At 46.1% G+C, this 22,795-nt stretch overlaps 1 protein-coding gene across 5 annotated transcripts in view; it reads right to left on the reverse strand.

The window, feature by feature from the left end:
• The window catches only part of NEGR1 (neuronal growth regulator 1), a 270,020-nt gene that overhangs the window by 69,806 nt on the left and 177,419 nt on the right, over nt 1-22,795 (reverse strand). For all 5 annotated transcript variants that reach the window (XR_005821905.1, XR_005821906.1, XM_040564961.1 and 2 more), the window contains exons 5-6: nt 5,251-5,371; nt 109-260 (exon numbers count right to left, since the gene is read on the reverse strand). Coding sequence is in view for 3 of the 5 variants with exons in the window: in XM_040564961.1 (XP_040420895.1) it covers nt 109-260; nt 5,251-5,371 (273 nt within the window). In the remaining 2 variants the exon portion in view is untranslated. The remainder of the gene's footprint in view (nt 1-108; nt 261-5,250; nt 5,372-22,795) is intronic.

A 22,795-nucleotide genomic window follows, 5' to 3' on the forward strand; every position in this document is an offset into this window, starting at 1 on the left:
GAAGCAAACCAGGGAAAACAAAAATATACTACTATTTTTTTTTCTTTTGAATCCGTGTATGTGGAAACAAACAACCACGAACACTTGCCACACGTCCACGTTACTTACGGTTGAGAGGCAGGCTGGCATTTGTCGTCCCAAGCTTGTTGGCAGCAACACAGGTATAGTTGCCAAAATGCTCTTCTGTCACATTGGTAACAGTAAGAAGCGATCTTGTACTATAATTTTTAATAGTTATTCCTTGTTGACCATTGATCAGTCTAGAAGGCAAAAAAAAAAAAAAGTCTATAACTCATATACCATATATGAGTCTACCTCTCTAACTCATATAATTTATCAGAGGGGATGATTTGGGAGGCCATTGGCAGCCTGGAGGTGTAGGGTAGTGAGGAGAACAGCTCCTGCCAGCTTGTCCTGCAGTCCAAAGGAATTAAAGAAGAGCACCCCCTGCCCTGCCTGCCTAGCCACCTGACAGCACCAGTGTCAGATGGGGAGCTTAGATTTTAAATTGGGCAAAATTAACTAAAACTTTAAATACTTTACTTAGGGCACAAATGGGTAGTCAGTGTTCAAAGCTGACATGCTGCCCATTCAGGCAGCCAGATGAGGATGTGCTGGCACGGGAGTGCTCCCTCCTGGCCCTGCGGGTATGCACCTGAGGACTGTGGGCAGTCAGTGGGGTGGCCAGCTCGTGCGGGGCTCAGCGGGGCAGCAGGGAGGCTTTAGTAGGAGACATGGTAAGACTGGGAAGCAGGGCAGAGCGAGTGCTATCCTAAAAGTAACTCTGCACCCACCTCTCAGTACTATGGTAGATCTTTCAGAGAGTGTTTTTTCAGTCTCTGGTGATTGCTTGTGATGTTATGCACCTTTAACTGATGGCTGATGAGAATTAGGTAGCTAGAAAAGTGACTAATTAGGATTGTGACCACAATTTATTTTACAAGCCTCTATAGCAACAAATTATACTTGCAATTAGAAGGATGTGCTACGGCAACATGGCACCCTGAGACAGCAACCTGAACAGAAACTAAGCAACAAAACACAGGAAAAAGCCAAAACACAACTGTTTTCCTGGGCTCTATTTCCCTGACTTTGAGCTTTCCATGGTCAAATTTCATATGCACTGTCCAGGCACTTCAGTGTAGCTTCCAAACCAGGTCATAAATACCACTGCACTGGCACAAAGGGTGATGGCCAATTTAAATTTTGTTATTATAGGTAAACCACCTCTTGTCAGACAGCTAGCTGAGAAGGGTAACCACATGATTAAAATTCTAGCAATAGCTGACTACTCATACTTCCTTATATTTCCCATAAAGAGCAGAGGTCTGGATGAAATATCCAACTTTTATTTGATACGCTGGAATATACAATCATATATCCTGGAAACGAATGTGGTCTTCCAGCATTCTGTCTAAAAATATACTATCATTAGTTGCACTTCTGCATACCATGCACTGAACGCGTTCAGCATTACCAGGACGCCTCTGCCCCCATGCACCCCGCACCCCGCTGTGCGCCCCGGCTTCTGCTCCCTGTGCTCCTGCTCCCTCCTCCTGCTCTGCCCCTCGCTGCCACGGGGCCGGGCTGCGCAGCCCCCCGGGAGAGGACAGAGCGCATCCCGGGGACACACGTTGCTTTGTGGGGAGTGTAAAAGGCTGAGGCTGAGACGCTCAGCATTGGGCATGCACTGCCGCTGGGAGACCCGTCTTTTCTCCAGGCTGATGAAAGGCAGAAACGTTTGTCCTTCCAACCTGCACCCATGCTACTGCATGTGGAGGTTCTCCTTGTTCCTGCCGATGTTCTTCCCTTCTTTTCCCACCCCGCTGAGAGAGAAAGCCCAGAGCTGCCTGCCCTCCCTGCCCGTGACACCATGGGGAACCACGGGACTATGCGACAGAGGAGTCGGCTCTAGTTAGGGTACACTCAGCAGCTTCAAAGACTTCTGTTTGCCAATGTAAGAACCCGATGCTTTTAGGTTTAAATTAATTACTGACGTGCTGCTCTACCCAGCTCATTGTCTGCACATGGAGTTTACTACTTGAGTGGGTTTCTCCAAGCTACGTTTCAGACTTCAACAGCATTTTCACGTGTGTGCAGCCACCCTACACATTTCTTCACCTTCCTGCTTTGTACCACAAGCTGCACAGGGAAATGCAGTCTTATTTCAGAGACTATGCCCATGCATGGAGAGAAGACCATGTGTCAGTACCTGAGGGATATCTACCTTTCGTTTCATATTTGAATACTTTCATATTATTACAATATATTAAACCATTATAATGAGTTTTGTTATTTCAAATGTAGGTCTTCTTTGCTTTATCAAGTATAAGAGAATTAGTATTTTTAGATTAGCGACTTCTGGGCTTCTTCCCTGTGGCTGTTTAATTTCTGAGATGTAATTTCTGCGTAGCTGTGTAATATAACATACTTGAGCTGTGAGTTTCAGATGTGAGGAGTCAGCACGGCAAAGCCTCCTTCCCCCCACAGGGAATCCCTGTGCAGTTTTAGAAGCCAAATGCTATTCTGATTTTAAGAAGCTTTTACTAACTTTTCCCCAAAACTTCCAGTCCCTTTTCAATGTCATGCAATTGTGTGTTTTGGTTCCTAATGGGGATTCAGAGTGCTCACACCCAGTCACTGTGATGGCCCTTCCTCAGCTCCCTCCCCAGGGTGCCACCACCGGGAGCTGCTGCCCAGCACCCCAAGCCCTGGGCACCTCCAGCATCTCAACTAGACCAGGCTCCTGCACGGAGCTCATGGCACCATTTTTACAGATTAAAGTGACTGAGAGACCCCTCCTCGCCTTTCCCCAGCAACAGGACAGGAGAAGCGGTCAACCTGCACGTTCAGGTAAAAAGCAGCAGGAAAGCAGCACAGGTCCCAGGGCTACACGTTGAGGGCTTTATGCTCCTCACCTTGGGCTGTGGAAGGACATTGCAAAGCACGCTCATGAGCCAACGCTTAAGGAAAATTAATGAGCAAGAACTGCTGTAAGCCTGGTGATGAGGTACAATTAGCCCTGCAAGCTCCTTGTAGGTGTAACTGGATGGAGTCTGTGACTGCTTTTATTTTTAGTTTTAATGACTGTTTTATGATGAGATGATCCCAGGAGCCTGGAAACTGTGGGTTTTGATTTACATCAACCTAAGTAACAACAATACAGTTTACAGACCCAAAAGGCTCCTTTCAGACACTGAACATATATTAGGATTTCAGGTCTAACTCCCACTATTCATTTATTCAAAGATTCATCCTGATTTACAGAAAGAAAATAGGGTCTCAGTCCAAGACTAACAGAAGAAAATGGGACTCTCTCTATTCTATTAGACAAATACATAGCAGGGTGTGAACTCCCCGTATATAGTCTTGCAATATACCAGCAAATTATCTGCAGGATAACGTACATGCTACTCTGAGCTACCTATGAAAGCTAACTCTTCTCAGTTTTGTTTTAAAACAATGAATGATCTGTCCAAGGCTCGTTCTGTGCTGGCTTTCTGTCTTTCCAAAGTAAAGGGGAAATGCTGGAGGCAAAACAATGTGTGTACACCTTCCTCTGTCCTGCAAGTGGTGGTTTGGAGGTTCCCAGTACCTTTGTAGTCATGTGTGTTTAGCATGTCTGCAAAAAGCAGTTTAGCAAAAAATGATGTACCATTAGATTTAACAGAATATTTGAGCGGTAAGACACAATAGGACAGTACATGTCTTGCTGATTATAGCAAGCCTCAGGTGATACAACTACTGAAATGGAAAACAGAAGGCACAGCTTCAGTGTCCTGAAATGCTCTGTTTATTCCTTCCTGCTGCTCCTGTGACACTGAATGCACTCATGAAGAAAGGAATTGGTGACTTTCATAAATAGGAAGGTGATTATTATGCTGGAAATGGTTAATTGAATCCAGAATGCTATGGTCTATATTAAAACCTGCGCTACAATAGTTTTTATATAAAATATATTTGTTACATCTCCCCCCAACATATGTACAATGTGATACGCATCTTTAGAAACAGGTTGTAGATGAATTTATCCATCAGAAGGAAAACCTCTACTGTTATATATAGTAAAGGTCAATTATATTGTTTTTAAGAATGTTTTAATAAATGGTCAAAGTGCGATGGTTATGACTGCTGTGAGAAGTGGGGAAGGAAGAAGAGCAATGTTCCTAAAGGGGAGCAGCTGGCCACTGAGCAATGAGCTGACAGATGGTTTCCTATGAAATATGGTCATTAATATTCTCATGTCAGCTCCCAGGTTTAATGGGATCTTAGAGCTGATGAGAAACCCAGCACTCAGAAGCCGGGAAATTCCAGAACCTAGAAGATGCGTGTGGACAGCTGCCTATCAGGGAGAACAGCCACTTTCTCCTGCACCAATATTCAAACTTAAGAGAAACAATACCTTAGGTAAGGTAAGAGTTGTAAAACAAAATCTGTTCGAAAAAAAGATCCTACAGAGATGCCAGTTATCATTACATAGCACTAACGACCTGAAAGCAAAGCTGGCTGTGAACAACACCAAAGCACACGACGAAGTTTTAGGGTTCGGGCTGGCAGTGTGCCCCTGGCTGCTTTCAGATGCTGGGAGGTGCAGCAGCTCTGCTCAAGCCAGTGGACTGAAAACCCACAGCCCACACTGCTAATGGCGCAACTGGGTGAAGAACTGTAGCCATTAAGATTTGGCTGAAAGTCTTGCTAATCAGCCTGCCTTCTCACCCCCAAAGCTCTCAGTAGGAAAGCTATGAAGATTTTTTTTTTTTTTTTTTAAAAAGCCTTTTAAAAAAAGATACCTCTTTTTAGTAGGCTTTTTCAGCAGGCATTTTCAGTGCCTTTCTGGTTACTATTCTTATAAGGCTGCAATTACTAAAGCATGTTTAAACCTTAGGCTCATTATGGCAATTATCACCATCACAGCCCAGCCACGGACAGTCCTATTATGCCTCATTTATGAGCACAAAAACTAAGACTGCAAGAAAACGAAGAAACTCCCCCAGAAGCTGCACAGCACAGCTGTCGGCAGCCAGCACCTCTGAAGCCGCACTGCTCCAGCCGTGCACAACTCTGCAGCGAGGGGAGCGGTGTGAGGGCTGAGGCCTGCTGCCATGGTTTTTGGGGGGACAACCCCAGCACCCGCTGCCACCACGAGCTTTGCCCCTGCCTCAGCCCTCCTGCAGCCCGGTTCCTGCGGGGACACGCGAGTGGCAACAGTGGCCCCGGCGGCACCAAGCGAGGGCAGGCAGGGCTACTTACTTCCTCTCTCCTCTGTACCACTCAAAGACTGGGGCAGGAACGCCTGCACCTTCACACCGTATCAGTCCGTTCCCTCCAAGCATCACGCCGCTGGACTTAAGTTCCTGAATTGTGGGGGCAACTGAAAAAAAAATTGTAAAATAGACATTTGCACATAAATACGAAGACTGTTTAACTCCGCTTCTCTTCAGCACGCTTTACGTTACTCAGCCTGGTGCGTATTTTCCAGCTTGATTCACATTCAACCATGCTTTCTTCCGGCAGTGTAAAACTTATCCCACACAGCAGACTCTGACCCAGATCTGTATATCTGGTGTAAAAACACAACTGAGACATGAAGAGTATTAATCCCATACTGAACAATCTGTTTTTTCAACTCAGTTACCCAGTGTGAAGTATAATGATGCGTGGCTGTCGCTGTCACGCAGGATGCTTTCAGTTCCTGAGACCCCCTCAGACGGGGACGATGCGGTGCCGCAGGGGCTGCAGCCGCGGGCTGGGTCGGGGGAGGTGAGTTGGTACACCCGCCCTGGGGGTGCTGAGCCCCGAGCCACGCCGTGCCTCATGCCACCGTCTTCTGCATCAGGCCTTCTAAAACACCCCCAGGCACATGTGGCCTTTGGGATCTCTTTTGGCATATTAAAAAGACAAACTTACCTTTCGGCGAACATAATAAATCTGAATAAACATTTTAAACTTAGAATTTCAAATACAAATAAAGGTAAAAGGCGATTGTTAACTTTTCCAGTTGCCAGCGAAATGCAACCATGAGCTGAAAACAGAAGACAGTGAATTCCTCCGGAAAGAGATTATCAAAGTTAAGGCTGAACAACAATTGCCTTCCCCCTGGAATTTCTTTTACACTTTCTGTTTTTAAACAACAATTTATGTGCATCGTAAAATGCTATAAAAACTAAACCACAGAACTTATAAATAAAAATCTGTTGATTTTTTTTTTTCCCAAGCAATTTTCCAGATGTTGCTTTAAGGTGTTTATGTACGTGTAAAACGCTGACTGCCTCGCATCTGTTCCTTCACCACCTCATCCACAGTTCAGCACGCCACGCTAAGAGGCCATAATCTTTTATGGCAGGAGCTACGCCCAGGGAGCTCCAGATTCACTCCCGAGTAGAATGGCAGCCGTGTGGCCTGCACAGGCTGCATCGCACCTCCCGTGCTGCGGCGGCACCGTGACTGTGCAGTGCAGGAGGCAGGAGCACACGTTGTGAAAGAGCCCACGAAGCGGGCATTCGCCCACAGTGCTCCCCTGGCGCATGCGTGCACTCATCGACAGAAATTACCCTGAAGTGTAATTAAAGCTATCGCTGGAGCCTGTGGTACTGCTGGCACCGCAGTGACCGCGGGCCAGACGGGGTCCCATGCACTGTCCCCTCAGCTGGGAACACTGCACCTGGTAAAAGAGTGGGGCAGGAACGGAGCAGTGGGCCCTGCCCAGGCTGCCCTGCTGATGGGGATGTGGGAGCAGCTTCCTCTGCCGCCGGCAAGCACACCCTCACCCTTCTGCTTTCTCTTCCCAGTGATTACATGGAACAAACCCATACAAGCGTATGTGAATAAATATTCACTTTCAACTGGTAACATTAAAATTTCAAGTGGATAATCAGCATAACCAATGTGCATGACTACTTCTCCATAAAGCACACAGGAACGGAGATCTTTTTGTCAAAACTGTGACTCCATGAAAATAGCAGGTACTTATAAACCTGACTCCTTCCTGAGCAGTGCTGCAGTTTGTGCAGCCACGGCTCTTAAGACGTAGCTTTGAGTGAGATGGAGCACATGAAGACACCAGTTACATTTGCTGCTGCTCCAGCAGCACTGAAGGACACCAGCAGCTGCCAAAAGCACCACAAAGTTCACGGCTCAGCTCCTAATCCTGAAGTGTTCAAAAGAGTAATATGAAAATTGTTCGAGATATACCATACAAAAGCAGCACCTGAGCAATGGAAGAACACAGAAGCCACCTGCACAGGCACCTGGCAAGCAAAGGCTGCTGAAAGCCAGGACCCGGTCCTGCCGCCTGCCCAGCTGCGTGGTGGGAGAGCCCTAGCTTTCTGCTGCCACTGGGTTTGCCCCCCAAGATAGGAAGAGTGCGACTGCATTGCTCTTTGAACGAGGCTTTAACCCATTTAAAGACTTGTGCACTCTTTCTCTTGGTCCTCATTTATCTGAACACACTGTCTAAAAGGAACTCAGTTCTTTCATCTCAGAGATCACACTCCCCCAAAAACTCGCTTGTTGTTTTTATGGTGCCTGGAAACCCACACCTGAAACGAGACACAGCACGATCAGGGAGATACTGCCAAGTGGAGCAGAGAGATGGCTCTGTACAGTCTGCACGTGACGGTTTTATACACACAACCCACAGTGATGTCCTGCGATGCTGCCTCACTGTAGTACTTCTTCCCCCATTGCCCCAATTAGCCTGATTGCCCATCTTACACCTGACGAGTCATCATCCTGTGCATGAATGCCACCCCACGCTTCTCCTTTACCCTTTATTTTCACCGCAGCTTTTCAGTTTGTTGGGAACATCTCTGGATCCTGTCTGCTCCAAGGGGCAGTATCGAAGCTTCAACAAGTCCATGCGTCCCAGCATCCATCCCCATCCCCGGGCCAGGCCCCGCAGACACCTGCCGGGGAGGCACAGAGCGGCCCACACTCCAGCTCAGACGTTTCTGTGGATGTCAGTGAGAAATTCTGGGAGAGGAACAAGGGTAATGCACCGGATTGTACATTTGGCAAGCTTTCATGAACTGAAAGTTTGGTTTAAGCTGTTGCCATCTCATGTATTTCAGTCACAATTTATTCAAATGCACACCAGTCAGCAGCTGGACAGGATCCCGACAGCAAGTCCAGGCTCTCATCTTGGTGTGGGCACCTGAAAAACCTCTCGTGCCTATGAGATCTCAGCTTGGAACAAGAAATAACAAGGAGTGTGTGTGATGGAAAGGTGCCATTAGAGAATCAGAGATGAAAGACACAGCAGGAGGGTGAGCAGCACCCAGTGAAGCAGCAGCACATGCCCCTGTCACTGCTCCACCAGCAGGCACCCCAGGGCAGTGCTGGGCCCAGCTCCTGCCCGGCGCCTGCAGCCCGGCACCACCTCACCCACCAGCAGCGGGTGGCTGTGCCCAGCCGTGCTCCAGCGTGATGATCCCTCCCCTGAGATGGGGACGAGGTCCCACGGCCCACGGCCGCACGGCATCGGCAGGCAGTGCCACAGATCCTGCCTGGCATTGAGTCTTGGCACCGTGGCAATGGGGCCTGTCCTGTGCAGGACAGGCCGGCCACCCCGGCTCCATGTGGTTTCGGCGTGCTCAGCACTCAGCCCTAAAGCAGCAGGCATGGGTACTTCATCCAAACCCGCTGCAACAGCCCTGCGCGGTGCCTCCTGGCTAAGCTTTCTCATAGGTGAACGTTGTTCTGCATTATGCCTGGGGACTGGGAGTGCTTGTTCTTGTAGTTCAGAGTGGGCAGGATTATTAGCAACAAACTTGGAACTTGAAATAAATATACCACACTGCGTGGACACTACATGGACAATATATAATTCTTACGAGTTAGGCAAGAAGAGCAAATAAAAGGCCAGCAAAGACCTGGGTAATACAGAAAGTTTTTTTCCAAAGTACCACTTTCAAACTTCTCAACGTGGCCTGCTCACCTTTTGCTTTTGTGTGTGTGTGTGTTAATAAATGCAGACCATCTCTTGGTAATAAATTTAAAAATAAACTGATCCATAAAAATGTACAGTTAGGCGATGCTCTTTATATCTGTATGACCGTGCAGTCAAAAGATCAATTCAATCTAGCCTTAACGATTTGGAGTAACTTTCCAGGTGCAGAGCAGAGCAGCTCAGAAGCCCCAGGCAGAGCTCAGCAGCACTTCAGGCAGATGCTGGGGTCTCGGACCTGCTGCAGCAGGAGCCTTGTTGCCCACACCACTGCCTGCCCTCCTGTCGCTCCCACCGCGATGGCTTTGAGCCCCGTCAGGCGGGAGCCCAAGGTTTCCTCAGATCGCCTCTCAGAAGGAGCCCAGCTTCTGTTTGCTCAGAGTTCAGAAAAAAATACAAATAAAAATCAATATTCTTTGCTCTAGGAAATCCCTGGCTAACAGTGACATTAAAACAGAAACCAAAGACAGCTTAGAATCACCGTTCTCTCATATTTTTCGTTGTCAAGTTATTTTCTCGTTTTTAGCATAAAGACAAACTGTGTGATGCAGGCACACTTTGAGTGAAGTGATTAGGGCACTGAGCCCAAATTCCTCAGACCCTCCTGCTCCCATTGGTATGGGAGAGATGGCAATTCAGACGAGATTATGCACCTGAAGACCTGCTGCTTCAGGCTGCCAAGGTTTGTTTTGGAGAGGAAAAACACATGGGAGGCTTCCTCATTCTCAGGCTTCCAATTTCATATATTTTCTAAATGTTTTCCATTCAGCCAGCAAAGACTCATTTTGGAGAAGGCATTTATGGTTTGATCTTGTCTTTGCTGTCAGCCTTGCTATAATGCTCTCAGCTTGTCCTCCCAGAGGCCAGCGTGGCCCAGCCTCCCTCGGCGCGGTGCCGAGGCAGATGGAGGCTCGAGCCGTGGTAGCTGCCACCGCACACGGACGTCTCCTTGGGTCCCAGCTCGTCCCACAGTAGCTCCACCAGCCTGTCCCTGGATGTCGCAGGCGGCAGCAAGGCCTGCAGGGGGGCTCCTCCCGGCCCTCTGCATGCTGGGCACCCAGTGCTTCCAAGCTCCAAAGGTCCCTGCCGCACCAACCCCTCACTAGCTCCTGTTATTTCCTCTTGCCTTGCCTGGCCTGGCCAGCCCGTGGCTCCGAACACCCAGGGGACACCCAGCGTGCCCGCCACGCTCGGGGACAGGGGACCCAGTTCTCTCATGCTGCCGAGGGAGAAGATTTAAATCCTGCTCAACCTGAAGGCAATTAGTTGCCTCCCCAGCCTCCTGGCAGGCTTCCTGTGAGGCCATCGTGAGCTCTCCAAGTGGCATTAGCATTCCTGCCGCTGACACCCTAAGTCATCGTGCCGTCACGCCAAACCCTGCTGAGCCATACCGACTGCGGGCGGCTGTGCCTTGGTCCTGCTGCTGCTTGGTGAATCAACAGGGTGAGGACTGCACATCCAGCAAGACACCTTCCTTCCGGAGTTTAATAATGATGACAAACTATTGCAGAAAATCATTTAGTGTCATTAAGGATTCAGTCCTGCTATATTCTGCTGACTGATTGAATGTACAGATGCTAGCACATGTCTTTAGTGGGCAATAGAAGGTAAGGAATAAATACAGGCAGGCAAAAGTTTAAAGACCTGACAAAAAGTTAATAAGGGTAAACAGGATGAGGAGCTTTAACAGGCAGATTTAAAATAAACTAATCACAACTGGAAACAATAGTGGAAATACATGAGAAATTTATCAATACAAGAGAATCCGAGGCCAAAGGGAGGCGTCGGGTGGGTGAGGCTTCAGCCGTCCCTTAAACTCCGCAGCCTCCAGAGCTGAAGTTGTCACTGTCTCTTCTCCCTCAGCTGATGCAGGAAAAGATTCTGTTTGTGTTGTAGAGGCACAGATGTATTTCTGGGTGTGCCTGTAGCACTTCATTGCAAACAGCAATAAATACGCAAGCGAGTGATAAAAAGAGAAACTTGTCTCAACAGAGTAGAGTGAAACCAGGGCAGGGAGAGCCTCCGCAAGGAGGGGACGGCAGCTGCAGGTTGGTGCAGAGCGAGAGCACAAGAGCCAGTGGGCTTACAGAGGATGCTGCAGCGAAATGTAACGCTGATGGTAACGAGAAACTCTTGTGTAACACTAATAGTTTTAAAAATATTTGTACTTCCCTTCTTATCAGAAGCAGCGGAAGGGAGCCCCAAGCAGGACGGGAGCACAGTGCAGCACCAGCAGCTGGGGTGCTCCTGTCCCGACCCAATGCAAGAGGCGATGTCCGTGAGTCAGGGTGGGAGCACGGGGACCTGCCAGAGACAGACAACACAACAGCAGGTGCACACACACACTCAGTGGGTGCAAATCCCCTTACATTTTGGTGAAAAAACAAAGTTTTTAAAAATACTCCTATGAAAGCCTGACGTGATGGCGCTGAGTACTCACTGCACTTCATCTCTCCCCCAGTGCATTAATGAGAAAGATGTGAAAACTATCATCTTCGTCTCCCTCTCCTCTGCTAAAAGGGCTCTGTAATTGCTTTCTGCTCAGTTGCTGCTCATCTGATACCACCAACATGTTTGCATGAGTCAGGCGTTTGTGCTGGGAAATCAAATTCTACAACTTATGTTCCATCCAAAAACGATGCAAAGTACTGCAGAGTCTGGTTTCCTACCCAAATATTTTCATTTTGCTTTTAAATGTCTGAAGGAACACTAAAAACAATGCATGAAATACACTGGCATTCAGACAGGTGCAGAAAATATGCAAAAAACCTCCAGCTAGAACAGGTTTCATCTTTTAACATTTTAATGAGCTTCGGGACTTTTATGCATATTAGTTATGTTGCCCTAATTACTCATTATAATTCTAATGTGCATTTTATATTTAATTACAATGCTTATAAAGATTTGGTATGGACAGTAAATTATTATAACTAGCATGTGCATAATGATTAAGAGCTGAATTTATTAACTTTTACACTAGCATTCAGGGCTGGCAACTTTCAATTTCACCTTTGTGATTAACCATATTGTCTGATTAAACTAACATTTTTGTGGCATTAATTGTAAATGTCAAAAAAGTCTTTTATTTTTCCTGTTTCCATCAGATTTTAATTTGGCATCCTAACGTACTCTTTTATTAGTGAAATTGCTCTCCAGTGTGTCAAGATTGAGCCTTTCAGGTAAGAAAACAGGTTTTCTAAGATCTATTTTAGGCTACAGAAAAACAGGTACAAGCAATATTCATATATTTACTTTTTATAGATGTATTGCATCCTCCCAAAAAAGGAACAAATCTTTGTAAGTGAAACAGTATTACTTGTACTTTAAATAATAAAGGTGGTCTTCCCATAGTCTAGAGGCTTTATTTCTCTAGCTCATTCAGAGCAGCAGCCCCACCCCTTCCCAGATGAATAGTTTAATAGCTGCCTCTTCGTATCAGAAACTTCTCCAGGCTGTGGCAATATTTGAGATAAGCGTCCTTAAGCAATCACTCTGCTAAACAAGTAAAAGGCTTATTTTTTCCATCTCTTCTTGATGACTTCTGAAAAAAACTGAATTCAGTGGGGTCTTGATGTATATATGCATATAATTTTTAAATGCAAACATACAACCTGTAAGTAAGCATTCAGTTCAGCTTCTACATTTCTGGATGTGACCTAACATCTCTTTTCTGCTCCTCTTTCCGATTTAGAATTTAACTTCACAAAACATTATACTTTATACATGGATTAATTAAACAGACATGTAAATACCTCGAGCTAGCTGCCAGAGAGTAAGCAGAATCTCAAGTATCCTTCAGCTTCATTTTGCATGTTCCAGGGTGCATCAGAATTTCCTGGAATGTGCGTCTCCCTCAGCTGTGTCTAATGGATTGCATTATAACAGATCATCAAAATCATTGGCTGCTGTGCAATTTATATTTTTTGAATATAAAAACTCCCAGTGCTAAGTTGAGAGGAAAGCTTAAAATCTGTAAGTAATTGTTTTGTGGAAACAAAACAAAACAAAACCAAAAAAAACCAAAACAGCCACACAAAATAATACTTGGTAAATAATAGGCTAGCAGACAGGAATTCCTAACGTGTTTTACAAGTCCTTGAGTGACAAGAAAGAAGAGGAATAAACTTAACTCCAAGACCCAACAAAGCAAGTGTATACCTCTAGAGTTTTACATAAGGAAGTGTAAGCAGGCGAGCACATAGACGGAAGGGCTGCTTTGCTTTTTTGTCCAGCAGATTTTATCTTACTGCTTCATCTATCTAATCCTTCGATTTTCTGACAAAACCTTTTCCTAATCGCATTCCCTTCAGGTACCCCTGTGCACGTACTTCTGTCTCATGTTCAGTGGGATGTTCTGGCGTGGGAGCAACGCCCGGGCTCCGCTCGTGGCCCCAAGGCACGTTCCTCTTGCCGCAGCCACGCCAGCCAGCGCAGCTTCTCCGGAAGCGCTCAGACAGTCGTGGCGTTACCTGTACATGGGGCCATGCACGGCGTTTGTGATTTTTGTAACAGAGACAAAGCTGCTGCTTTACAGCAGGTCAGCAAAACCCGTCTGTGAACGCAGGTGCTTTTCTTGACCAGATTCCCTGCCTCCAGGTTGGTGCTGCCCGGGCCCCCTTTGCTGCCAGATGCTGGTGTGGGACCACCGCCAGCACCAGGCCTGGCCCCCAGCCCCGTACATGCCCCCTCTGCCCAGGCCTTGCCCTGCGCTGCGGGACCCGGCGCCAGGCCCAGGGCTTCTCCCACCCGTACCCGTCCGATGGCTGCGCGCACCCCTCTGCCGGCATGGTCGGAACCGCGATGAATGAGCATGAAGCATATCCCACGCTCGCATACAAGGCTTGTTTGTAATTTGGAAGGAACAGATGCACGAGACATAAATGGGGCTATAAATGCTTGGTGTTTGACATTGTTCGATACAGTGGAGTTGGCTTTAATCTTTCATTGGCCATTGAAGCTTGATTCAAATTTAACTGAAGCCAAAGTCTTTGTATTGACTTCAGTGGGCTTTGAATGAGACCTGGAAAGACCTGCAATAAAAGGGAATTTCACAGTCTTCAAAACAAGCGAACAAACAAACAAGGCAAAAAAAGCAACTCGGAAGAGCACCAGTGAAACAAAATAACTCCTGTCATGTGATGCTTCTTTCTGTACACCATTGCTCTTACTGCTGTAACTTGAGGGAAAACTTGTCATCGACACTTTCTCATCAGCAAAGAATGGCTGAGGGTCTGTAATTACCCGAGTCAAAAGAACATACTTTCCTGGCTCAGAACAGAAACACGGCTTTGAAGGGAACCAGTGGAACTGCTGTCTGCTCTGCAGCACCTGACGGGGATCTGTACGGAAGGATTTCAGGCTCTGAATGCAGGGAGGTGGAGGGGCATATCGCTGAGCCTCAGCTGATGAAGAAGCAGAGCGGTGCCTTTGCTTCATGGGCCTGGAGCCCGAGCTGGGCAGCTCACGTGGCACCGGGCAGTCCCTGGGGCCGGGAGATCCCAGGGTCAGTGGGCTTTGTGCTGTGAGGCAGGCAACAACTGTGAGGGACAAAGAGAAATATTTCACTTGGGCCAGCTCGCTGTTAAAGGTTGCAGTGTATGGCATGTGCAAGAGCAATGTCTTGGGGCAAGGCTGGAGGAGCGTGGCTACATTGGGACAGGGCCATATCTGCAGGGCAAAAGCAGCACCCCTCAGTCTGTGGGGAAGAAAGACGTGGTGTTGGGGGCTCTGCCGGCCAGCCCCGGTCCCCCCAGGCCCTCGCACCCACAAGGCTCCCCCTGGCTTGGCAGCTGAGTGGGAAACCTTCCTCTGAGGCAGTGAGCCCTCGGCTCTGCCGCCCTTCCTTTATCTCAGCGAGTTATTCAAATGCGTATGTGGAGGTGAGAGGGGAAAAATGAGTGTCAGCATCCCGGAGCCGTACTAAGGAAAGAGGAGGAGGAGAGGGGATGCTTCTGTGCATTTGATGCCGATCCAGAAGGAAGAATTGGCTGGGAGCCTGGGCGAGAACAAACACGAGTGCTTTTACTGTGCTACTTCTCTTTCTCCAAGGAAGATAAAAGCAATGGACTTCAACAAGTTCCAGGAATTACTGAGTAGGTCTTTTGGCAGTAAAGCTGAGGAGAAAGTGAATTAAAGCAAGCTGGTAGTTTTTCAAGGAAAGATATTTTGGAACAAACACACAGAATATCCCAGCGTAGGTCGTAAGTGCAGTAAGCGAGCTGCTCGAGTCCTACGTGAGCACCTTCAGGAAGTCAAAGCACAGAAGCAGATGAAGTCGGCAGGAGACATCAAGGGTAGTGAGAAATCATGCCATAGGTACACTAGTAGCATTAAAGGAAAAAGACAACAGCCCCCATCTATTCTCCTACTCAGTACTACCCCTGTATGGTGCCCAGACCACCAAAACACCCGTGGTGGCACCTCTGAGCATCAGGCACGCGGGTCCTCAGTTCCCAGAACCTTGACCAGCCTTCCCAAGGTCCCAGAAGCAACAGTTTCATCACAGTTTGCTTTATGCAGAGCTTTGATGAAGTCTACCAGGCTCATCTGCTGCATTCAGAAAACAGTTGGCTTATACAAGACTGTTCCCTACCGACGGCAGGCTGAGCGCTATTACTCTGTCCACAGCTGGAGACCTGCAGGCCGCTGGCCTTCGCTTGTGAGACCACAGCACAGAGGGGCTGAAGGAAGGCAGCTGACAACGCACAGCACTGCGAAGGGAGGCCAGCCCTTCCCAGAGGTGCAGGACGGTTGTGTTATCAACCACGGGCTTGATGGGGCACTGGTATGGTCTCAGCTGAAGTACCAAGTTCAGAAAAGCTGAAGGAATTGGGGTTAGTTTAGCTGAAAAAGATGACTTACTAGCAATACACTACATCACTAAATATGCACAAGAAGAAAAACGGAATCAGCTCTTCCCTATCTCATTTATGGGCAGGGCAGGCAATGATAAACTGAAACTGAACCAAGAGAGCAAGAGATTTAGGTTTGCAAAGCTAAGCTATTGCTGAAAGAGGTTGCTTAAGGAGAATGTTGATGTGTTTTTATTTAATTAAAAAATATCAGCGCCTGCATTTGGGCAGCAGCATCAGACTGACTGCTCAGTTCCTCCTTTGGGTTGGATTTTTGTGATCTCCTAGACATTGGAATTATTAAGCATCAAACAGCTCCTCTAATGGCAATTTCCTTTACTCAATTCTGTAGATCCTAGTGTTGTATTTAAGGTTATATACCATTCTTCAACACAACGGGAAAAAGAGAAATTACACTTGTCCAAGCTTCCAATAGTAATAAAATCTTTAGGTTTATACTTAGCTACAAAAATGAAGTAAATACTGAAAGAGGATATAGAATTCAGAAAAAAAAAAATGAGATGACAAGTAGAACTTTTTTGTAGAAAACTTATCTCCTACAGCTTGGATCTGATTTGATATATTCTACATACATAACAAAGTAGCTAGGTGTACTCTCCAAAATGATATTTCTAAGGACAGTACTCATTACTACTGTATAATAAATGGAAGCATAAGTCAGAGTTAGCACTGAACAGATTGTTTGGGGTTGCAAAGACAGCAGCTGTCACAGCTTGACAGCTTTCTTGTTAGTGAATCAGCTTTACTGACAGTCTTTTTGATTGAAAACCACTGTTCGCTGACAGTGTGTTATAGCTGATATACATATGTATCTCATGAAGAATGAGAAAGAGCCATAAAGAGTCTAGAAGCAATTGCTCTATATTAAAAAGAAGTGAAGTTTACATAAACGTGTCCCCCTGTTGCCTCCCCCTGTGCTGGTCTGCAGCAGATACACGTTTACAGGAACAGGACAATGTACACTGATATGTGACAAGCACACATGCACACCAAGGCAAGGTAAGCCCAGAGTCCCTTTTCTAACTAAAAGCAATAAAGTCACAGAAATACTGATTGTTCTCAGACACTCTCAGGAAAAGTTTCTGTAGCTCAAAACAAAGTAATTATAGAACTAAAACCCGGTGCCACTCTGACAGGCAGGTAAGGCTTCCCAGACCTCCTGCTAGCCCACAGGGGGATCCACTGGAGTACGTCCTTCTCAGGGAACAGTGACTCAAAAAAGAGCCAGTTTACTTTGAATCACATTTTACTTTCTCTTACATACTGCATCTGTGTCGATGACTTTGAGCGGCAGCTCGGTGGGACAGGGATCATCAGCTTCTGCTTCCCGTAGCACACGCCAAACACCCGTGCAAAGCCACCACTGCCACTGCTGTGTGGCCAGTGCAGTGCCAGCTTCCTCGATCACCTCAGTGAATGCACAGAATCGTTTGTTTTGCAGTACCCCAGAGTCGTCACTGCACACATCATCTGCAGACTTACAGCACCAAAAATTAGCTGGCTGCTGTAAAGGAGGCATTTTATTGAAGCAAATGCATCTCAGGGGTCTCTCTCTGCATTTATTTATAAAATTGTCCATATAAAGTAATTTCTTCTCCCTCAGTTTTGTGGTGTTTCAATGGATAAAAGCCAATGAAGTGCATACAATGGATGCCACCTTCGATTTTGAGATCATTGCTTAAAACAAAGTACGCGCCCTAGTTCTGAGGAAGACCAAAGACAAAAGACAGCAGCCACTTCTGGACACCAGAAACTTCCAGGGCTCTGCAGCTTTGTCACTGATAAACATTTAATAGTTTTCTTACAACTGTTCATCTTTAAATAATGTCTACATGCTTCTTAAGAGTAGATGGTATATCTCAACTCAGCACAAGGATGCAGACATGACTTTCTTTTTCTGAGGTCTGGGATACTGGGATTTTCCCCTTACACATTCAGTGGCTGCACTGAAAGATAATTCCTGAGATGTTCTTTTGCCATTAATAATATCAGGCGCAGAAGCAGTGAGCACCTGAATTTTGACTTTGATATCAATCATATTTTTGTTCAAATTACACTGGAGACAGTGCATTCTGAACTGAATTTTTATAGTCTTTCAGTCTGGAAATGACTATCGCGTTCTTATTGCGCAGCGTGCAACAGCTATCAAAACAGCTGAAGCATTGAAGCAATATGGTCCGTGATGTTACTCCGTCTCCAGGAAGGAGCACCAAGTGCAGCCCTGCTGCAAAGCTTCAGAGCTTTCACTGCACATGTTTGTGTTTGTTTTGTAACTGTAAAATCCAAAAAACATATCAACCTCAAAATAGTTCCTTCTTATTTGAGAAGAGGTAGAAAATATGAAGAGAACCAGACAAAAGCTTTATGAATTATAACACCTAAAGAATGACGTTGGCAATTTTTCCTTTCCTTCGTCTTGACTGCACTGCTTTGTTTTAAACTATAAAAGCAGACATATTACTTCTCAAAGCTCCCCCAGCTCAGATCTAGTGCCTCTACCACACACTTGCTAATACCAGCCAAATTGCAGAAGTTATTAAAACCTAATTTAGCAATCTCACCAGGGTACAAACAAGTTGTAACAATATCATTACAGCCTTATCAGGGACTGGATGTCTCGCTGAAATGCCGAGTGTAGTCGGGGTAGGAGCCAACCGGGACTGTCGCTGCGTGGCATCGTGGCCATACCAGGCAGCCACAAGTTATGCTAAACAGATTTCTGTTGCAGAACCATTTCAAAGCAGCCGTGGCTGCTGTTGGAAGAAATAGATAAAAATAATAATCGGGGGACTGAGAGTTTTGAAAGAGTAGCACGCTCCTCAGGCTTGCCTTTCCTGGCTCCAGCTGGCGTCACCAGCTGCACTCAGAAGCCCTTTAGACTCTCAGCCTGTAAAGGCTCTTCCCTTGTAAGGGGCAGGGAGGACAGGCCAACAGCAACAAGGAATGCTACAGCTACCAGGAGAAATATTGCTTTACAATGTGCAGACTATTACAAGAAATATTTTAAGTAATTGTTTTTGCTGAAGAGCAATCTGGGCAAGTGAACACTCCTGGAAGCTGAAGAGCTCTCCATTAATTTTGGCTCTAGTCTGGGGTATTACAGAGCCTGCTGTATACTTTAAATTGCTTCTTGAAATGCATAAGCTCTTTACAGATGAGTCATCTTCTATTAATACTTTAATTTTTGTGAACTGTATTTCAGCTAGTGTTTAAAGTGGGATCACCTGGAGGGTGAGGAGCTAGCAGTGGCTCAGAGCTGGGAGAAAGCACTCACTCCAGGTTGGATTTACTGCCCAGAAGTGCTTTTCTTCAGTCACTATATACATTTCTTCACTTTGCACCTCGCCAGGTTTGAGGGAGTTCACATCCCGCCTGCAGATCTGGAATTGTATTGACTCTGAACATAACGGCGAGCCACATGTGGAGCCTCCGGGGAGCCAGAAGGGCGCCCTGAGAAGGCAGCCCCGTGGGGAGAGGTGCGCTGCTGCTCCTGCCCATCGGTCTGCTGCCTCCGGGAGGGAGAGGTGCAAGAAAGGGAGCTTCACCAGCAGCGGATACACAGAGATGTCTGCAACCTCACCGTAACCTTATTTTGGCTTTGAAATGGTAGCACAAGCAGAAAAGTACACGATAGTTGTTAAAAACTTCATTAATTTTTGTCCACTCATACTCCAGTCATGAGCAGATCCCCACACTTTCACCAACAGTGGCCCGAAGCCTTTACATTGTGCTTATGCAACAGCCATCAACAACACACTGTTGAGAACATTTTTCATGGATATTAGGAGAACTTGCCATGAATGTTCTATTATTTGCTACAGCAGTTTCACAGCGATGCATAAACATGCTGTATGGCATCTCCTGGCATCCCATAATTATACAATATGTGGACTTATAACTACTGGCAGAGTGCAAATATGTGCAAATTAGTCCAGTTGTTTTTATTTCAGGGGTTCCTGGGGACAGGGAACAGAGATTACTTTCACATGGGCAGTCATGGCAGTCCTCAGAATTAACCACGGCAGAAATGGCAAATAATCAGCACCCATAGGCTTCTGAAACTGTAAACTCCATGTTTGAACTGTAGAAATAATCTTTTGTTAGCCAAGTCAGAAATACTGTTTCCCAAGAAAACAATGCCTGAAGAGATTTGTTTGAACATGGTTTAATAGCTCTCTAACTTCTCAGAGGGGTTCACGGGTTTGTGCTGGAGACACTCTTCACTTAGGGAAAAGAGAATGTGAGGTGCTTCTCGGCATCTTAACCTTCTAATTTTCCTTTCAAGCCAAGAGCTGGCTGCTGGGGCAGCAATGCTGGTGTTACGTTGGAGCAGCATCTCCTCTTCCACTGAAGAAGCCAAGCTGCAACCTTGTCCTGCAGCCCCAGCTGATGCCACGGATGAGCTGGAGACCTCCCTGGAGAGCAGAGGCAGCTCACTGACCAGGCTGCTCCCCTTACACATCTCACCGTGCCGCTGGCAAACACAGGGTGCGGCCCACTGCTCACCCCCAAAATTGCCAAGAATCACTCAGAGGAGCTAGGCAAAATTTTTCTTCAATATGAAATATAGACTCCTTATCTACTGGAGGGATATCTTAAGTACTCATACTCTAACTTCAAATACAAGACCTCATTTCATGTTGCCAGAGCCCTTGATTATGAGCTGTGGCAGCAGAATGCCATCCATGTGAAGGAACATTATAATCAATTCTGTCACGCTTCAATATAAGCAACACTTTTCAGAAATAAGCAGCAACCACGCAGCAGTTTGCAGAACCTAATAGTAAACTACTACACCACAGAAAGAAATCAATGTTAATTTCAAAGCCAAATTGCACTTGAGTCAGAAACCTGAACTATATTGTTTTAATCTGACTTCTGAAATGCTAATAAAAATACCTGAAGGACATAAAATGACAAACATTACTTTCATAAGAGGCTTCTTTCCCCACCAATGAGGAGAAAACTACTTTCTTCATATCAACTATATTCTCCTCCCCACTCCAACTGAGATGGATTTAAACACGACTAGTTTTTATTGATCTGAATTGGTATAAGTTGTTTTTCATTAAGTGTTACTATGAGATGGTACATCATATAACTCATACAAGTTATCTCAGTCAGTGATAAGAATAGTTTGCAAATTAAATAAATCAGAATTTAGTCCTAATGCTAACCAAAAACCCAACAAAACCACAGAAGTTAGAAAACCACAACCCTGATTACATTGTGCATGATCAAAAACTCCATTTAAAGAATAGCAGAAAATTTCTCAAAGATCTCTGTCTTAGGTCAAAATAACTATTCTTATGTGCACAAGTTTAACTTGAAATATTTTGCTATTAGCTCCTCTTTTGGATGGCTGGACCCAAAACCAAGCTCTGCTATTATTGACTCAAATCACAGTCCAAGTTTTCCTATCAACTGCGTTAGCACCTCACCTCCTTTAGCTAGGGTGGGTGGCTTTGTGTCCTCATATAGTTGACCCACAGATATAGAAACTAATTACACCATTAATTCTCTGCTCTCAGCTGTGTATTCTGTGAGGCAGGAAAGACATCTTCTCCATCCTTCCAAGTAAAGGTCTTCCTACGTCTTTTTAATTAAAATAGTAGCTCAGACATAAATGTTATAACTACTGAACCAGAACATCTGTACAACGCAGAGAACCTGATTTTTAGAATTAGGTTAATATTTAACAATGACAGGACAAACAGGTCAAGGGATGGTCCTGATGGACTAGTGCACGAAGCCCACACCCACCTCGCTGCTGACTCACTGCCAACACGTCCTTCCAGAAGCTGGTCCTTGGTCCCCAGCAGCACGCCGTGGAGCAGCGCTGTTCTTACCATTCAGAGCATTCACCCAGCTCTGTGCGTTTGATCTGGTGGGACAGCTTTTCAGAACATAAGAGTGCAGCAAGGGGAGGACTCTCTGTGTTCCCAGGGTCTGTGCTAGATGGGGCAAGACGAAAGGGGACCAATACTCAGCCTTCATCCCGAAGAAAACAGAAAATCTGTGAAAAACGGGGCAGCCTGAAGTCATACTATGGACACAGCTCGTGCCTGGCCATAGTTCTCTCCAACGACTGCAGACTCAGACCTACGATGCAAGCCCATGGCGTGCACCAGCACCGCCCTTACCTGCAGATCTGAGACCAAGAAGACTTGAACAGAGTAAAGAGTTGCCTTTTGGAAAGCTCACGCACACTGAGCTCCACCAATCTATTAACAGAATCAAATATTAACCAGCAGTCAGATTTTCAGGAGTCCCCAGTGTGACTTAGAAGCCAAAATCCCATTTTGAAAGTTAACCGGAGAATTCAGAGAAGCATGTTTCACAGGAAGTCAATGAAACCGCACTCCGGAGTGCTTTTAACTTTTAAAAGTGTAATTTAGATACTTCAAAACAGTATTGCAAAGTTCAATCTTCCAAGGCACTGTGCACATGTAACTCTTGAAATGGTCAGTGGGAATTGTGGCTACCCAGTGCCTGCAAATTGCTCTGCGTTGTTACAACGCCGAGCAATACTTCAGACCCTTGTGATTAAAGAAAGGCTGGCACACATGATGCAATTTTAAATGTGTGGATTTCAGCCAAACGGATAACATCAGCCACTGCCACCTCAAGATAAGGTCCTTCTGCACCACGGTCAAATATGAACATACAAGTTCATCTCATCTGGGTGCAATACTGTTTGAAGAGTTATGTGCCTGAGTTTACTGTATATAAAAGGCACAGGAAAGAAAAGCAATAACTTTTCCGCGCAGTTATGTTCTTTAGGGGAACTGGTTTTAACTGGTTAAAAAGAAAAAATCTTTGTCATTGCATGGAATTGTCCTCACCAACAGAAAAAATTCTGGCCCAGTTTGAAGCCCTTCAGGCTGTCGGCCGTCATCATGCGTACCCTTGCCTGCAGCCGCTGTGCTCCACATGTGGCACAACAGGCACACGGGCTGTACCTCTGGCTGGTGGGGTG

This window comes from Cygnus olor, chromosome 8 (genome assembly GCF_009769625.2).
Source record: "Cygnus olor isolate bCygOlo1 chromosome 8, bCygOlo1.pri.v2, whole genome shotgun sequence".
NCBI classification, from domain to species: Eukaryota; Metazoa; Chordata; class Aves; order Anseriformes; family Anatidae; genus Cygnus; species Cygnus olor.